General features: G+C 42.1%; 1 protein-coding gene across 1 annotated transcript; it reads right to left on the reverse strand.

Moving 5' to 3' along the window:
* Positions 1–2775: 2775 nt before the first annotated feature.
* Positions 2776–4602, reverse strand: LOC311009674 (PWWP domain-containing DNA repair factor 3A-like). The gene is made up of 4 exons (XM_084004008.1): positions 4356–4602; positions 3635–3814; positions 3440–3528; positions 2776–3361 (listed from the first exon to the last, which is right to left on the reverse strand). The coding sequence occupies exons 1-4, from the start codon at positions 4506–4508 to the stop codon at positions 3298–3300; spliced, it is 486 nt and encodes a 161-aa protein (XP_083860134.1). The 5' UTR covers positions 4509–4602; the 3' UTR covers positions 2776–3297.
* Positions 4603–19927: the final 15325 nt, after the last annotated feature.

Below are 19927 nucleotides of genomic sequence, written 5' to 3' on the forward strand. Positions count from 1 at the left end.
CACAATTCAATAACATTCATGAATATAGGCCAGAGATCTTCAACATGGGGTCCGGGACCCATAGGGGGTCCACGGATTTCCAGCAGGGGGTCCCCAACAGTATTTGATCCCAAACCTTTTTTTCTTACAAAATTAAAAATATGTTCAAAAATACACATTAACATTAATACAACATCTAATAAGCAAATATAAATGTTAATTGTTGTGTAAATGTGAAATTGTGATGTAGAAATGCCAATATAGATTTACAATATGTTCTGTAAATATATATTTCTGTCAACAATTATTATTTTAATGGCTAAGCATTGCATACATACATCATTACAAAGTACCTGTATACATGGCACTATAGGCTGCACTACACATTATTATTGGCCCTGCTTAATAAGGAACATGATTAATATGATATGTAATAGGGGGCCCTCCACCGTGTCACTATCAGCCAAGGGGCCCTTGGCCTGGAAAACGTTGAAGACCTCTGATATGAATGAATGTTAAATAATATGGTCACACTGTTTAAATAATGACAGTAGGCTACTTCACTGGATGGAAACTTGGAATGAGATCCGCAAAGAATCTGGTCTGAGATTACGATATGAAATAAAGAAATGTAAGGCCGGAGAATATTGTTCAGATGTGTGATGGATGGTGAGGTAAAACTGAAGAGTTCTACTAAGTAATCAACATCCTCTCCAGACGCGAGGCTGCTAGAATCACTTGTGCTTCCATATCGATGGTTGACGGGGAAAGGACTCTGCAAGTTTCCACAGCTGGTTCAGGATCAGCAAAATGGAGGAGACAGATTGGGAGAAACTCAGTTTGTTGAAGAAAACCTGCCAGCGAGCAGGTTAGCTTCACAGAGTCAGTTACCATGGTAACAGTTTACTGATAAGGAAACGTCAGCCTGTTAAAGCCTGAACGTATTAAGTGTATGTTGCAATAACAGCTGAGTGGAAGGAGAGGCGGTTTGAGGGGGAAGGGGGTGGAGCTGCTGATACAGCTGATAACGACACACACGTGCACGCGCTAGTGCTCGAGACGGCAGAGTGTGTGCAATCAGGAAGTAAGCATCGACACACAGGCACGCCGTCCAAGTTTACCTCCGGCCCGACTTTTATGATTGACGGGGTTTTTAACCTTTAACGACAACTTTAATCTGCAGAATCAAGATCACTTTAGGTATTTACAAATCAGGGACTTTGTCTGCAAAATATTTAAAAAATGATACTACAATGGGAGAGGAGATCCTAGACATTTTTCAAAAAGCCTGTAAAAGAAGCTACTTACCAAAACCAGAATATCTAAATGATATTGAAAAGAGACCATTCTCTGAATATTAAAGCAAGATGGAAAGCCGAGCTTCACAAGCTCTCCCTCCTGGAGAGAACGGGACTCCATTATTCTGAACTCAGCACAAAATACTCACTTCTCTAATCACTCTGCTTGCTGGAGGTCCTGTTGAAGCATCTTCACATTTCCTGGAATCGCCCTTCTGTGGCTCCATTTTGGTGTCCATGGTGTCCTGGAAGCAGTTTTTAAGATGAAAGTCTATTTTAGTGTTTAAATCTTGTACCTGGGTGATCTAGAAGGACTTTCGACTAACATGTAGAAGTTAACTTGACTGACAATTATTGCAGTGTATCTGTTCAAAGATTGGGTTGTAAAGCGGCAGAACATTTCCAGTACATTTTCTGAAGACTTTCCATGGGAAGTTACGCTGGGGAATTTTGGAAATATTCATATATTATATTTGCACTTTACAATATGCAGCTGCAGTTTTGTGGCATTCTTCACGTATGTCTTTTCACAATATTTACACACAAAGACTTTCCTTGAACATTAGCTTGTGTGAAATCGGATGGTGCACGTGGCATTTCTCGGTAGAATAAGAAAACAGTATTCATACTCTCAAGTGTACTTGCATGAAATCTGTCCGTTTTAGTCAAAATTATGATAAGTATATTTTCCACAACTATATTAAAAATCCCTGTTCAGGACCAACCTTCAATTTTGTAAATTGCAGGTTTATTCCCATGAATTCCTGATAATTCCCAAGGAAAGTTTCCAACTGAAACTTGCATTAAGCAGCCCTGTGACGTCACTGCTCCTCTCCTGTCAGCCTCTCTGCTGCTGTGAAGACACACAGCGGTGGTAGGGAGGACGGGCTGGTTGTCTCAACCTCAGAGTAACAACAAGTTCACCTGTTTCCAGACGCTTGACGTTAAATTATGACTCAACTGTTTTACCTTCAAACTGACGTTCGTGTTGTTTAATCCGACGTTCCGTTTGTCGTGTAAAACATAACGGAGGACACGAAAAACCCATTCTAACGTTCGGTTTAAATGAATCATTTCACTGTACGACTCCAGTAAACCTGAACCCAAAGTCCGTCTCATTCTCTCCGTGGTCTCTCCGCTTCGCTGTCCGCTCTTCCAGCGCGTCATCCAGCCCGCTGTTCCCCCACAAACACGCAGCAGAGACGGCAGAGACACACGGAGCAGTGAGGGGGGGCGACGCGGCCAAATGTCCATTCAGAACAGAGTTTTGAGTTCATAGTCTGCAGCATGCTCCACGTTATCACAAGTAATTAGTGGCATTATATTCATTACCAAAGCATTGGCTCATTAATTATCAAACTTCCTGGACAATAGAAGGATTAAGAGAGCGAAGCTGGGAAGTGACCATGGCGGTGACTCAGTCGTGAAACCCGCAGCCACAGTAACACATTAGTACGACGCTGAAGTTGGCTTCCGATTCGCCAGCCTCCGATTCCAATAGTATGTCTCTGCAGACCCGGAGACCGCAGATTCAAACCCGCACGTTTGGACCCGCACGTTCAGACCCCTTGTGGTTTTTTGACAGTGCCACCTACTGGTTGACTGTAAAACTGCAACTCCACAGTCTGGACCGTTCAGACCCCTTCTTATGGATTTTTCGACAGGGAAAATAAATAAAATAAATAATAAAAAAAATAATAATAAATAAAACACCAAGAATCTAATTGTTTGTGAAGCTTGGATTACTTTTAAAAATATTTTGGACTGACTAAATAAATAAATAAAACGCCAAGATCTAATTGTTTGTGAAGCTTGGATTACTTTTAAACTTTTTAAAAATATTTTGGACTAAAAAAATAAATAACAATAAATAATTAACCTCCAGTGAAATTACATGCTTTTAAATGTTCTTTTGCATGGGGTTATAATGACAAAACAGTCTCAAAATAGCCTACAATGAAATGAATGAAATGAAATGGTTTAAAAAAAAAAAAAAAATTATTGTACAGGTTTTCACAAATTATGGCAGTGCGCCGTCTTTCTTCATCTGCCTCTCCAGCCTCCTGCAGAACTCGTCCACTTCACTGAAAACAGACAAAATGATAAATACTGGAATAGAAGAACCATCAATGTACTCTAAATTCCTACTTCTCTCCTCTTACCTTTGATCGACAGCAGGCCCTGCCAGGAAGACCTGCTCTGCCTCCTCCCATGAAATGGCATTCAAGGCAGAGATGCCATATATGATGGCCTAAACAGAATTTTAAGCAATTAAATTGATACAAATACACAAACACAAATATCTGCCATTCATGCCGGCTTTTAAAATTCTGTAGCACACACAAGGTTATGCTCACCTCTGGAAAGAGAACCTCACAAATAAACTGAACCTCATCAGTGTATTTCACTGTTGCTTGAGTTCTGTCTAGCAGTGACTTAAGATGGTTGAAGAGGGTCTTCTGTTCCTCTTCACTGTCCAGGTAAACTGGGACTTGCTTCATCACTGCCCACTTGGATGGCTTGCCACCAAGTATACTCTAAGGCAAGGGTTAAGAAATTATTGATTTAGTGTGCTGTGTGGCAAGAACTACCTGAAATACTGACTATAAATGGCAGTTGAATTAAATACATAATGGTATACATTTATATTACATAGCATTATACACATACATGCATATCCTAAAGTTTAAAAAAGGAGCTAGTTAGTTCATTGGTGAGTGATACAATTTCTGAGAATAATCCTAACAAAGGGGTTGTTGTGGCAGCGTGCCTTTTTTTTTATTTTTAGCACTAGTAATGAGAAAATGTAACAATTTGAAAACTACCATCAAATGCTGCTCAGCTCCTTGTGAGTGCACAATGAAGTCCACCAGTGCCTTTTCAGCCTCAATGCGGCCACTGCTTGAATGTGGGGTGGAACTTGAGTAGTGAGGCCACTCTGTCTGACACTATTCTTTCATTTGGTGTGCTGTTTTTAAAAATATAATGCACTGATCCTACGATATATAAAAAAAAAGAATACAAGAAGGATGTGACACACAAACCATGTCCTACATCGAGAATGTGTTCAGACTTTACCTTGGTAATTAACAGCTCTGTTAAAATGGGACTGCAGATGTTTTCTGCATTTGCTCCACTTCGTAGGCTGAAACAAACTTGAGCTGCAGAATGGACAGTGGAATAGCTTGCAGCATGTCCTGCATTGCTCCAATTGGGGCACATTTTGTCCATGCTGGATAGTTATGTGCACCTTTAAAAGAGAGAAAGAGACTGTGTCATGAATCTAAGTTTAATAAACACACTATGCCAACACTCGCACGCACGCACGCACGCACACACACACGCGCGCACACACACACACACACACACACACACACACACACACACACACGCACACACACACACACACACACACACACACACACACACACACACACACACACACACACACACACGCGCACACACACACACACACACACAATTTGGTTTAATGTCACAGACAGTTATCGTTGACCTACACAGGCTACTTAAAGTTTTATTTTTGTTTAATTTAATGCACACGGTATTAACAGTTTCAGTTCCATTACAAATAAGATGACCTGGATGACTGAGAACTTTCACGGACATTTAAAAATGTGCCCTGGTAACATGTGCTTCTAGCAGAAAAATGCTAAGCTTGATTAGCCTAAATATTATGTTGCATTTGACGTGCATAAGGCTAATTGTAAACGTATTATAAGTCAAACGTTCGTTACGCTGTCAGATACATTTTCAACAAAAACTTTTATGACACGAAAAGAACGATGTGATTAACGTTCAATACCTTTTCTTCCGACGGGTCCTCCATGTTCCAGGTAACATTAGCATAATAAAAAACCAGGGGGCGCTGTAGCAAAAAACCAAGGGGTCTGAACCTGCGGGTCCAAACGTGCGGGTCTGAATCTGCGGTCTCCGGGTCTGCAGACACATGCTCCTCGAATCAATACGAAGCAATGTGTGGAAACGTTCAGTGTTTGGATCCAGTTAAATATGGCGACATCTGCTGGCCAATGTTTGACATTACATGGAACAAGTTAAAGATGCATAACAGTAAGGCCCTGTTCTGTATGTGTGACCTTGTTGATTTTGCTCTGCTGCTATGAACTTAGACGAGACCGGTTGGATGGACCACTGGACTTGTTTATTGCTGCAACTGAAACATGGGAACAACACACAACCAGCGTGTCAATGAAAGATGTCAGTCTGTTCCTCGAACCACAGCGTAACGTTACTCGCTTCTGCACAGTGATCGTATAGTGATAACATTTTTTAGCATACTTTAAAATAAAATATAAAACACAAAAGATCATAATGGCCTGCATTTGTAACGGGTTGTAAATAGTCTGTTAAAATTTCTGCATAAATGGGGACAGTGCCATCTGCTGGTGTCAATGTTGCATTGCGGCACAGGGTTAAAAGAAGTGACTTATGGGTAATCCACAGCAGAACGTGTGGAAACTGCTGTAAGTCACATGCTAAACGCTGCAGGGATAATTGCAAGCTAAAGTGCCATAAATACGGTGGCCCAGAGGAGTCAGGCCGAATACAAAAGCCACAACGGAAGTGACCTCAAACACATCTCATACTACATTTTTTTTTTTTTTTTTTTTTACTTTATTGACATCTCGTTCTCATCTTCTCTCACCACGCTGGAGGAAACATACAGGAAGAGGGTGAGGCTGAGAGCCAGGAAAATCTCTTCTTTACCCTGCTGCAGTCGGGCAGACGTCAACGCTGCATAAAGGCCAGGACAGACACTGAGGAAGAGCTTTTTCCTGCAGGCAGTCAGACTTCTCAACCATGGATGTCCAGATCCCTGTGTTGCAGGAACATGATTATTGTTGAGGTTTTATTTTTGTTTATCAGTAGTGCAGTTTATAAGTAAAACCACACGGTAGAAGTTCTTACAGTCAAATGTTTCCTGTTAAATGTTTTAGGAATATATCTGATGATCTGTACAAATCTAAATAATAAATATCTGAATATATATCATTGTTGACTCATGTTTTAGGCCTGCAGGTCTATTTCCCTCCTGCTCTGGAGGAGAGACCCTGCTGCAGTGGTTGGCATCATGGCTGAGGAGATGGGGTGTAGTGGGGTAATAGCAGGTCTTTGCTCCATCACCTCATCCATGACAACAAACACTTCCAGTGTGCAGCAGTGACCTCTCCTCCCTCAGTGCTGACACTGTCAGTTCCTTTAAACAACATATACAAACACTTCTTGTAATTATTGTTTAGATCAACTATTCACCACTAGTCATATATTATAATATGTACTGTAATACTGTTCCACATGGGACCAACTTAATGGACTCTGATGTTTGAACACATTGTAGATATTACCCTGCACTGACTTTACCTGATTATTAATAAGAAAGACAACTTCATCTTGTTTCTTTTATGCTTCACATCAAGCATGTAGAGTTCAATACTTTAAACTGCTTCCAACTCACCTTGTATTTCTGCTTGAGGGTCTCCCACTTCTTCTTAGCTCATCCATCTCCACCTTCCCTCCACCCCTGTTCTTTAAGAAACATCCTATATGAAGAACAGTACATAGAAAAGTGTTACAGCACATTGATGATTTCTTGCTGTTCAACAGAACGTTTCAGGTAGACATCTCAGGAGAGCAGGACATCTCCCATCTATATACGCTGGTGTTCAACCTTATATCATTGAGTAGCTAAATATGTACCAGTAGTACTTAAGCCCTGCATATGAGAATTATAACATTTAACACCACATTTTCTTAAATGAAGCCTCTCAGAGCAGCATTCCTCCTGCCGGTGAACTTCTCCTCATCGTTCCCTCCACCGGATGAGGCGCTCGGTGTCTGCATCCCTCCCTTTAACGAACAACGATGCACCGTGTTATTTACCACCGTTAGTAAATATAGAACCACGTTTTAACATAAGCACTATCTTTTTAGTTAACGTCGGTAAAAACGGCACATTTGCCGCTTCGGTTACGCTCGCTAACCTCTGTGGTAAATTACCGTCTGTAGGCTAGCCGGCTAGCAGGACCTTCGATTCGTAACATTAACGTACAATTCCAACAACAATAAAGTAACGTTCATTATCAATACGGTTTAAAAGTCAGCTGGAAACATAAAAATCATGTTACAGTATACTTACATGTGTACGCGGTTTGTTGCTGACTGTCGCCAGAATCACCGCAATCGTCCGCCATTATCCAAAACTTTTCAGAAGTCAGACGAGTCGCAATGCATTTTGGGAAGTTGAGTTTATCCGTGTTTTAGGTCACTTCCGTTGTGGCTTTTGTATTTGTGTTGTGGCTTTTGTATTTGTGTTGTGACTTTTGTATTTGTGTTATGACTTTTGTATTTGTGTTGCAGCTTTTGTATTTGGCCTGACACCTCTGGGCCACCGCACATATAAATAAATACAAGCTGTGAAGGAAAAACCCCAAATAAACCACAACACAAGAAGCTTTCTATGACTGGATTTGCATTAAATCCAACATCCAACAGCTTCCATTTTGGCTCCACGGTTTCTCTTTCCCCCGTGCTTATGGATGACGGAGGATCTCTTCACCACGGCCATAGTTGCTTCTGCGTCTTCGTGCTTTCGTCTCTTGCCTCGGCCGACTCCGAGCTCGGTGTCTGGCAGATACGAGAAAAGCGAGGATGAAAGGAGGACAGAAGCCGAGGGGAACAAACACAACGAGGAGAACCAACACAGTCATGGAGGATGCAGAGGAGGAGAGTGGAAAAGAAACCAGGACAGAAGAGCACAAATGGATCTTCTTCCAGGATGAGATGAGATGATTGATTCACCGTTCATCTCCTCTGATTGACCAACGGGTGTCGTCTATGACATCATGCTGACAATTGATCAGAGAATAATGCAAACACTTGGTTGGATTTATAAGATTCTGGTTGTGTTTGTGAGACACGAATCTCTCTGGTTCAATAAAACACATGAATTCAATATTAGTTTGGATTAAAGAGGTCTTTAACTCTACATCCATCCATCAATTGTCCACCGCTTATCCTGTATTCAGGGTCGCGGGGGGGCTGGAGCCAATCCCAGCTGTCATTGGGCAAAGGCAGGGTACACCCTGGACAGGTCGCCAGTCTATCGCAGGGCTGACATGTAGAGACAGACAACCATTCACACTCACATTCACACCTACGGGCAATTTAGAGTCATCAATTAACCTACCCCCAGTGGAGGAAGCCGGGGGACCCGGAGAGAACCCACACTGACACGGGGAGAACATGCAAACTCCACACAGAAGGACCCTGGGCTGACCCAGGAATCGAACCTGGGACCCTCTTGCTGTGAGGCAAGAGTGCTACCCACTACACCACCGTGCAGCCTTAAAGGGATAGTTCAGAATTTTGGACATAAGACCTATTTTCCAAGTGAGCCGGTGTGTTCGAGACGTAAGGAGACGTTTTCAAGACATTTCATTCAGTTCTTCTAGTTGCCGAGATCGCTTGTGCTATGGCTAGCGCAAGTCAACGGTTCTTAGTTAGACAGCCATTAAAAACAGTCTTGCCCACTCCACAGTGCACCCGAGGCAAATCCATTGTAACGGCAGACTATCGATGTACATATGTGTTGATAGAATGTTTGAAATAAAACCAACCTTGCATTTTTAAGGATTTATGTCTCAGCAGCAGCAGCAGCAGCGTGTCATACTTCCTAGTAGGCTATGGTAAGTTACCGGTTCTATAATAGTTTGTTTACCTGCTGTTGTTGCTACAGACGCCCAGTAGCCTGCAGTGCTAGTTTCTTCAATCTCACAGAAATGGCCACTTTTGGAGAATATACTGAAACTTTTGAAGAGTTTTTTCCCACCCAAACCCAACCGTACCTGTACGAGCCTGAATATACAGAGGAAGAATTGCGCGAGAGGGATGCTCAAAGGGCAGAACACGAACAATCGTCTGTGGAGACCGAGATAGCTCCCGCTGGAGCTGAGAACCGGGACCGAACAAACGGAGACTGGTGGTGCCAGGAGGGAATCCCCCGCAACGCGTCCGAGGGTTTACGGGTCTACGGACGGAGCAGAGGTTCGGGTTCGCGGTGCGTAATTGTGCGTTCATGTGGCCGTGGGCTGCCCGGTGTTTGCGTGAGGTCCAAGTGCTTTTCACCCAGGTCTGAGGGCATGAGGCCCGACAATTCGTCTATTTACAGGCAGTAGTTTGGGCTGCGCATCTTAGAGTTTTGAGTCCGACGGAGCAAAGTAAAGTTCCGCTGCTGCTGAGAAACTAGTTCCTCAAAAAATGGATGATTCATGCGATGCGAGGTAAGTTTTGTTTCAAATATTATTCTATCAACACACATATGTACATCGACATTCTAGTGTTTTAATGGATTTGCCTCGGGTGCACTGTGGAGTGGGCAGACTGTTTTTAATGCTTGTCTAGCTAAGAACCATTGACTTGCGCTAGCCATAGCATAAGTGAACTCGGCAACTAGAAGAACTGAATGAAATTTCTTGAAAACGTCTCCAGACGCCTCGAACACACCGGCTCACTTAGAAAATAGGTATTATGTCCAAAATTCTGAACTATGCCTTTAACTAAATCGCCTGATGAAAGTGACTTTAGGGGGGGCCATGGGAGCCAGATTTTCAGTATAATAACCTAAATGTGTAGTTTAACACTGTGGTTCCCAACCTGGGGGGTAAGGACCCACCATGGGTTCCCAATATAATTATGAGAGATGATTAAAGGGAAAAGAAAAGGAAAATATTTATTTCGGTTATAAAAAAAATCTGCTTATTTTTGTCTTTTTCTCTGTCTTTCATTGAAATGAAACGAGAAGGGGAAATTTCTTTTTTTCTTTCGGTTTACACTGCTTATAATCCACATCCACGTTATGGCCCCAAATCTGTGGTCACAAGTCAAAACCATTGGGAACCACTTTTATAACAGACTGGTGATGAAGGGAGCTGATGAAACCTCCATTGTTTACGGTTATCATAACCCAGTGCCTTTTTCTGTCACACACAATAACATAAAAGCTGCAGTAGATGGCGCTGTCATACACATTTTATGTTGTTCATGAATTCAACAGGCTGTCACAGACCCAAACATTTTAAGAATATGATCCATACCCGTGTATTATTGGTCAGATAGGAGTTGGGTTGAGGTGAACTTGGGCAATAATAATAATAATTATATTAATAATAATCGTATACTGTTTTTTTCATGTCAACATGTTCTTCTTCATGGCGAGCACACTGACGGAACCGATCTAATCTGGTGGGAGTTAACCACTAAATAAGCCTCTAACAACCTCAATTTAATTTAAGATTGCGGGTCAAATGTGGTCGTTCTGAGGTATGACACAATGTTTGATAACTCTTCCATCTTACGAGCACCACTCACCAGCTCAATGCTGTCAACAAATAAGAATGTGTGCTTGAGGCAGCTTTGCCTGGCTCGAAAAAACAAACAAAATAGCCTTCATGTGACCTAATCCTTCTGAAATAGTGCAGGTGATGGGGCCAGGGATGAATGTGAACAACTATCAGCTGTTATTCTGTAGCATGTGGAGCCTAACACCAATGAAGCCCTCTTTAAAAAACACTGTTTCACATGTCTAGGCTATAAATGTGACACATCACGCAAAGCCATTTAGCAACTTCATTATTTAAATAGATTTAAGACATTGCACTACAAAGGACTTGAGTGTGATCGACTCGGTTTTCAAAAATGCTCCGGCTCGAGTGAAAGTGGAGATTAGAGATTATGGCACAGAGGAGCCGCGTTACAGCTGCCATGGCGATGCCCGTGTCCCTGACCAGGTCCTGGTCTACTTAAGAGGGGGGGGACTTTGATTGATTAATTGTAACAAGCTGTACATTTTGACTTTGTATGCAATCACACTGAGTGAAATATTTGCTTTGCATTTGATGTGAACACATTACGACCGTTCTGTCATTTACACACAAAAGTGCACGACAAATTTTTAAACTCTGCAGGACAAACATGGCCGGCAGCAAAGGGACTTTTTCAGATCCCTCCAGGTACGTCATCATTTCAACCAGACCAGCAGACTTAACAGCAGAATGTGAGGTTTAGAAAATCCTAAAAATCTGCCTTCGGTTCAATAACAAATAAGTCCACCTGTAGAAGGCACAACAGTCTCTTCTAGGATAAACATGGTAACACCTTGTACATAAAAGAACATATTCTGGGACTTTTCATGCATAGAAAAAGTGGGAAAGAGTTTTATGTAAGGATGTTGAAAGACTTTTGTACACTGTGAAATACAGTTTGTTTCAAATCAAATTAAAATTAAAAAATATATTTTTGTGTTCAAATGTGTTTTGGTTTGAACTCGACATTCCGAATTCAAATGAGTACAACTTGACTGGCCACAGTCACTTAGTGAGGTCACAACACTCAGAGTTCCACATCTTGAGAAGAGATTAAAGCAGACGTTTGGACACAGATCAGATACCTGGACACAGATCAGATACCTGGACACAGATCAGATACCTGGACACAGATCAGATACCTGGACACATCACATATCTGCTATTACTACGTTCAATCATTACTGTTCGAGAGTCATGACTTCTACATTGTGGAAGACAACCAGCGCTGTTCAGTGTCCGTCCTCCAGGAGACAACTGAGTGAGTAGTGAGGACAAAGTCCTGGGAAAACTGTAGTCTCTTACTCGATAATCTCAACCTTATTTCACGGGAAGGCGTACAAATAGCTGGACATTTTAAGGACACTCATGAAAACACATTTTAAGCTTTTAATGTGTCATTTTGCATCATGGTTGGTCTTCACTTGCAGCATGTAGACTAACTGGAAGGTGCTTCAGTCTGCAGTTTAAAAAATAACAACAATAATAATAATAGATTTTCTTTGTAGTGTACTTTCCATTCAATGAATAAAAAGCATAGTACATCAGAAAGGGGTGCAATTTAGCAGTCAAAGGACTTTTTTAAAGTCCCAGTCGTAGTCTACTTTAAAAAAAACTTTAAAAAAGTCCCGACTTTGAATGAATGAAAAGTACACTACAAAGAAATTATTATAATTTGTATTTTTTTAAACTGCAGACTGAAGCACACACAGAGCCCCTCTTCCCTCGGGTCGTACCACTATCACAGGGGGGAGGCGGAGGGAAGTAGCAACAATCTTCCAATTCCTCGGTTAAAAAATTAAACGAGGAGGTCCAAAACAAGCAAGGAAAAGAAAACACCGCTGGAAAAGGAGGAAAAAAAGAGAGATTGCGACGGTGCCCGTGATAAAACCAGAGTCAACATCGGACCCGCGTTTCAAAGGTGGCGTGATCTAAGGGATTTCAAAGGGCACGGAGTCGAGGGGGAGGAGCTCGGTGGTCGTGGGGGAGGAGCCTGAGAGTTGTAAACATTCAAAATCTGACAGAGTGCCCTCGATCCGCCGGACTTGCCGACTGGGACTTTAATAAAAGACAAACTTCTGTGGTCTCTAACTTTATCTGTGATCACTCATTTCAAATGTTCATGTATTTTTAGGCTTTTAATGTGTCATTTTGCATCATGGTTGGTCTTCACTTGCAGCATGTTGACTAACTGATGCTGGTTCTTCCGTTAGTCTCTCACACAGGCGATCATATAGTAGATAGTAGATAGCAAACTAAGCCATGTGTTTGTTGTTGCAGGACGCCACACTGAGCCCATCACCAATGCAGTTAGAGAGGAGATTCTTGAAAGGGCCAGCAAGAGGAGCAGGACAAGTCCACGTCCCTCCGAGGGCTGCAGCCTAACATTTAGTGGGCCTTCATCAAGTGGCAGTTCTGGTTCATCGTACACCTGCTCATCTGACAGGTCAGGTGAGATGAGACGGATCATTCTAATTCTTCGCTCAGCTTGAATTTGATCTCCGTGATCTTGAACGTGGTTTCGGACTTCATTGAAATGAAGCCAGCATCATCCATGCTGATCTTCAGATTGGGTTCGGCCATATTGCCCATTTGCCGGGTGGTGAAGCTCACACCGATTGCCTTCATGAAGTCATCGAAGTTCTCGCTGTCCCCATGTTGTCCCCCACTCTTTGAAACAGGAGACGTGAGACTGAGAGGTGGACAGCGTCAATGTTCATGCATGTTATTTTTATTTTATGTGGTGCTCCAAAAACAAATCATTGTATATTATAACAATACAAATCTATAATTATCTTCCTCCTGCTTCATTCCTTCATTAAAACTTGACAGTGTCAGAAGTCAGGATTCTGACCTGAGTTTGACTTCTGACTCTGCAGCTGAATTGCTGCATTAGTTTCTGCCATATTCTAAAGGAAAAGTCTAATTAGCATTTTGCTGAGGGTTTCTGTGTGACGCTAACTTCTGGGGTTCATCCCTGCAGCTGTATCATGAAGCATTTGCAGCACAGCGCCACCTCCTGGAGTCTTGAGAGACGTAAATTCATGCTCATTTTTATTGTGCTTGTATTGGTCTATAAACTATAAGGCAATATCATCTACAGTTTACTTTTCTTAAGAAATATCATTTTTATTTAGTTTCACGCTTTTTATTTTTCAGAACAAATTTAACAGAATGCGTAAACATCCGAGCTGATTCCCAAATAGTGGACGACATTATTTTAACATTAGATATTTGGATCATATTAAGTATTCAATACATTTGCTACCTGTAAGCAAACTCTGAGGCATGGTACCGGTACCACATTCTGGAGACTGGAGGGGAATCAGCGACACAGATGGAGCTGTGGTGAACTGAAGTCAGATTGTAGGAAGTAAACGTGAGAAGAACTATTATCATTTTGATGACTCGCACACGTTTAATTACACTCCATATCATACGTTAGATCCGTGTTATCATGATGAACTCCAGCAGTGTTTTTGATGCTTTTACTGAGTGATATTTTTTTCATAAACACCTTCTTTTAAAATCCAACTCGTATTTTAAATCAAAATAATTTGAAATATTGAATCAGCGCTGTCACCGCAGGAGGAGGAGGAGGAGGAGACGGCCCGACTGCATGTAATATAGGATACAATAAATACCCTCCATTAGATCACTGCAGAACACAGCAGGAATAACTACATGTTCTCCTTATTTACTGTGCATATGTCATCAACACACATACATACAGCCATTAAGCCATCGTATACTTGTTACACTTTATCCTCGTTTTTAAACCACCAGAGCGCAGAGGAAATGCGCTGTAATGAGTGCCACGCTCGTCCGCGCTCAGTCGTGGAGCGTGGAGAGCGCAACTTTACCAAACTTCATGAGGCAGACTCTACCACCCGGCAAAGGTGGTAGAGTCCCCAGCATGATGACCCCAAGCCACGGACTGCGGTCACGCCAGCCGCCGATTGAAAAAGCCCCGTCAAGCCAGCCGCCGCTGAGTAGGCTATCAGTTGCGCATCTATTACTGCACTTACGGTACGGGTGCCCGACGTGGCCAAAATGGATAAGAAAGCAGTTTTTATACCCGTTGCAACGGTTAAACATGAGAAAAATGATAGGTTTGCTAATATTTTCAATGTATTCTAGTTGTTAATGATACTGAATATTATTTTAGCAAATATCAAGCCATTTTACTGTATGATTTTATCATAAATTGACTTACAATTCTTCCTTAAGAGGTTTGCTAATATTTACAATGGATTCTTGTTCAGAGTGATCCTGACTATCATTATAAAAATATCAAGACATTTTACTGCATGGTTTTTATACTAAATTCAATTCATAATAATCCCAGTATCAAAGTGCATCATGGCGAATGGATAATTTCCTGATTTTCAGAAATGAATTAAACGTCATTATTTTTTATTTAAGATACGAGTTGGATTTTATTCCTTAAGAGGTTTGTTAATATTTTCAATGGATTCTTGTTGAGAGTAACCCTGAATGTTATTATAGAAAATATCAAGACATTCTACTGTATGGTTTTATAATAAATTCAACAAATTTAATTTGTGTCAAATCTCAGTGTCATATTTAAATTTGACACTGGGATTTTATGAATTGAATTTATTATAAAACCATACAGTAAAATTACTTGATATTTTCTATAATAATAGTCAGGGTTACTCTCAACAAGAATTAATTGAAAATATTAATTTTAGCATCACCACTTATTACTGCTTAATATTATATTTATAAATGATAGATACCACTCAAAGTGGTCCAAGACTGATCACATGATGACGTGAAACTACTTGAATTTAAAAACTGGCAAAGTGATTGAGAACAATGATTTGACACGTTGGAGTCAAACATTTCTTTACAACATTAAAGAGACCAATCGGAAACGGAGACAGACTTTGGACTTTCGATTGGAGGAACTGTTTGGTCCCAGAATGCTCTCTGCCAACTCGTCAGCTGTTTGCTCTCAGCTGGAACACAAAAACAAACAATATGACAAAGTTCACTAATATTGCTGTAAATATGGTAAAAAGTGACTTTAAAATACTCACCACTTTTTTAACCGTTAGGAGCTAAATGTGTCAACATGTAGCCGTTCATTTCAGAGTGTGTCACGTGAAAAAACAGACAGATACATCACATGATGTAATATATATGTATTTATTTTCATTGGCACAAAGATTCCAGAGGAGCAGTCGTTGGATGTGAGGATTCCTCCATGTTGGACTTCACCACTAAGAGCCCTCTTCCATGTTATTCTTGTACTATGGGGAGCTTTGCTCCGTTCTATTGACTGGAACACTGTTGATGATGTGAGCCTTACCGTTACACTGAGCCTGCTAGCACTGCTAGTTCACTGGACCATAGATCACCATCCGCATGAACACCTGGGTGATTCATGCATCTGGTTTTAAGTCCAAACACTGGGACTACTATCACTGCCATGCACCAGCATTTTCCAAACACAAACAGTCCTTGAGCTCTTGCTTTGACTTCATGATAGAATTATGAATAAATAGTGAACGGCACGTCGTAGTCTGTCTTCTCTTTAGTCTGTCTTCACAAATCTCAAACAAACCAACACGCTGAACAGATGTCAGGCTCCTCCAACAAAGCTCCTTAAATGTGTCCAAAACTAAATCACAGCACTTCAAAACCACAACGTACCACATGAAATAGTCTAGAAATCAAATATAGGCAGAAAATGGAACATGGAAACATGAAATGAGAGCTTTGTGGTCGATTGTAATTCCTAAACAAATATACAAAGTCAAGATTTCAATGTTCTACTTCAACTGCATCGACCTGCTGCATATGTTTCTTATGTTTATTCAGATTGTTTGCTTAGTTTTGACCATATTTCTCATCAAAATCTGTTCAGTACAAAAATGGGCAAACTCCCTGAGACAAATGCTTCATCATTATTCTATATACAGACTTTTTTAAATTTACTTGGATTTACTGATCATCCCATGGCCTCATATTTGTTAGTTTTTTGGCATTTTTGTTTCATTTTGCTTTTTGGTTTCTCTTCTCATCATATAAAACATCGTCATGAATAAAAAGTCACGATAAACAACAACATTCCTTAAACTAAGTCAAATGAGCTCAAAACTTATGAAAAATAGCAAAATCAAGTACAATTGTTATAAAATGAGCAAAAATGATTAAGAGTAAAATCCTGAAATACAAAATCAAATTCTTGTTTATAAAGTACAACATTAAGTCAACACTTTATGTACAAAATGAAGCAAAATTCTTATGAAATATGAATTTTGGTTCATCACAAAAATAAGCTGTTCATTGGGATTCTCTTCAGTTAAATGTGTCCTGCTGCCCAAATCGACTTCACAACAACAATGAGCCATGTGAACCACAAGGGGGCACTGATGTGAAGTCATGATATGTGACTAACAGATGAAGTCAGTGTGAAAACAGTCTCTGGGACCTCCAACAGGACTCTGCAGTCCTGGTGCTGGGACATTTCAACCACGTCTCCATGAAGAAACCTGTTACCATAGCAACAACAAGCCTCGCTTCAACAAGGAAGTAAGGCGCCTATGCAGTGAGACAAATGCTGCATTTCAATGTGGCGACAAAGACCAATACAAACTCCTTAAATAGCAACTTCAAAAGGCAGCTCAAACAGCTGAAGCCACTTCTAGAGTCACACCTGAAAACAAGCTCCAAGTCCATGACTTTAAGGGGGTTTGGCAGGGCCGGCACACAATCACTAACTACAAGACCAAGCATCATGTGAGCCCCCCTTCCTGAGAGGCTGAAGGATTTCTAATAATAATAATAACACATTCAATTTATATCATGCTTTTCTGAACCCAAAGACGCTTTACAGACAAGAGATAAACAGACCATCAGACAAAACAATGACAGAAAGAAGAGAGGTTGGATTTGTGGATGGAGAGGAGACCGGCTGATGTGGATCTGAGGGCCCGCGAGGGTTGGTAGGGGGGGATGAGGTCAGGGAGATGAGGGGGGGCCAGATGTTGGAGTGCCTTCTAGGTGAGGACCAGGATTTTGGAGGGGGGCCGAGTACAGATCCCTGGGGAACACCCTGTGTGACTGTGGCTGAGGAAGAGGTGTGGTTATGGAGGGAAATAAAGTGGGATCTGTTGGAGCCAGCTGAGTGCGGTACCTTCCATACCGAGGTCTTGGAGCCTGGAGAGCAGAATGTTATGGCTCACGGTATCGAAGGCTACGCTCAGATCGAGGAGGGTGAGGATATTGAGGGAACCTGTGTCAGTAGAGGTGAGGAGGTCATTGAGGACTTTGACGAGGGCTGTTACAGTGCTGTGGAGGGGGCGAACACCAGACTGGAGGGGCTCAAACAGGTTATTAATGTGGAGATGGGATTGTAATTGTGTCATTTCTACTGTAGATTGGAGTCCAGTGAAGCTCAGACCAGCTCTCTCAGTCTCCCCACCCTAGGTTGGCTGGTCCACCCTTTTCAATCTCAGAGCATGACTTCAGAAGGCTGCTCCACCATCAAAACATCAGGAAAGCGGCAGGGTGCTTACCAGGGTGAAGTAGAACAGCTGGTGAGGTGGTGCCAAGACAACAACCTCATCATCAATACATCTACAAGCAAAGAGCTGATGGTTGACCTGAGAAAGAAGGCAGCCCAACACCTCCCCCTCTCCATCTATGGCCATCTTGTTGAGAGGGTCTCCTCCTTCTGCTTCTTAGGTCCCACCATACACCAGCCCCTCTCATGAGACCTGAACATCAGTGTCATTGTCAGCAAAGTCCAGCAGAGACTCCACTTTCTCCATCAGCTGAGGATATTTGGGGTTAGCAACAGAGAGAAAGTAGTGCACAGAACCTCCGAGGTCATTGGCTGCAGTCTGCTTACCATCGCCTCACACTATGACACCAGAATCATCAGGAAGGCTAGAAACATCCCCACTGACCCCTCCCACCCAGCACATCACCTGTTCACTCTTTTACCATCAGGGAAGAGGTACAGAAGCATCACCAGCAGATCCTCACGCTTCAGAGATAGCACCTAGCTCCAAACCCCCCACTTCAACATGGACATCTTTTCATGTCCAGAGTAATAACAATATAGTAGAAATGTGATGAGTCATATTTCCAGAGGAACATGCGTATGAACATGAGCTGGTGTCGGTGTGTTAGAAACCCATGTGGATGTGAGAGGAGCTTCTTGGAGGTGCTACTCTGCTCCCCGAGCTCCTTCCTGTTCAGTCGGCCCGCCTTCAGCTGCACCAACGCCCAGGTTGTAGTAATCCGGCTCCACGTCCTCCCGTCTGCCCGGCTTCTGCCCCCTGCTGGCCTGGAGAGACGTGACAGCACACAGACATGTGACTTCCTGCATGGCTCCTCTCTCCAGGTCAATGAACACAGACTGAGTCAGTGCTCTCAACAACAGACATGTGTCAGTACCTTACAGTAGAAGTAAAGGCCGACCTGCGCCGACAGCAGAATCAGCGGCACAGTGACCAATCTGATGATGACAGGTCTCAGATCTGATGATCAAACACATGGACAGTCATCACATGACTCATCATGACTCCAACAGCTGCCATTCAACACAAACTAGGGACCTGGCATTCTGTCCTCCAGTCCATTGTTTGCTGTCACCATTTACAGACCTGGTTTCACTTTGTTCACTAGATCAGGGCTGGATTCCAGAAAGCAGGTTTAGTTCAAACTCTGAGTTTGTTAAGCCTGAGAAGAGGGACACTCTGGGTCCTCTGTTCCACAAAGACAGTGAACCTAAACTTCCACCTAATAGATATGGAAGCACATTGATTGGAGCAGCCTGACGTCGGGACACGATGTTCAGAATCAGAATCAGAAAGGAGTTTATTGCCGAGCATGGGCAGACTGGCAATCTGGCATCAGATTAAAACCATATGTCTTAGGCTGCCTGTTTGCACAATATTCTTCTGCTTCATTTTCAGCTGCAGCCACATTCTTTTTGTGTCTGTGGGATTAAACCTAAATCTAAAAGAATATTATTACATTTCACTTCTTCCAGTCATGCTAATCAGGAATTGAACAGTCAGCTTACCTACGACAGTGACAGAGAGCAGACGGCTCTCAGAGGAGAAGTTATGAGAAAGAACATGGACGTGATAAACACAGCTGTAGCGTCCCTGGTGGGCGGGCTCTGCAGCAGGAAACAGGAAGTGGGCAGTGTGATTGACAGCTGGCTGGGTGTAGTTGTGTGCTGAGTTGGAGGAGGTGAAGGTGAGC

This window comes from Eutrigla gurnardus (assembly GCF_963514095.1).
Source record: "Eutrigla gurnardus genome assembly, chromosome: 24".
NCBI lineage: Eukaryota > Metazoa > Chordata > Actinopteri > Perciformes > Triglidae > Eutrigla > Eutrigla gurnardus.

Bases quoted from the DNA above. Each gene is read 5' to 3' on its own strand.
- LOC311009674 (XM_084004008.1), bottom strand. From the start codon at position 4,508: ATGGACAAAATGTGCCCCAATTGGAGCAATGCAGGACATGCTGCAAGC. The intron at 3,815-4,355 runs GTAAAGTCTGAA...CCCTTGCCTTAG, and splicing joins CAGAGCTGTTAATTACCAAG to AGTATACTTGGTGGCAAGCC. The intron at 3,529-3,634 runs GTGAGCATAACC...AATTCTGTTTAG, and splicing joins GTGAGGTTCTCTTTCCAGAG to GCCATCATATATGGCATCTC.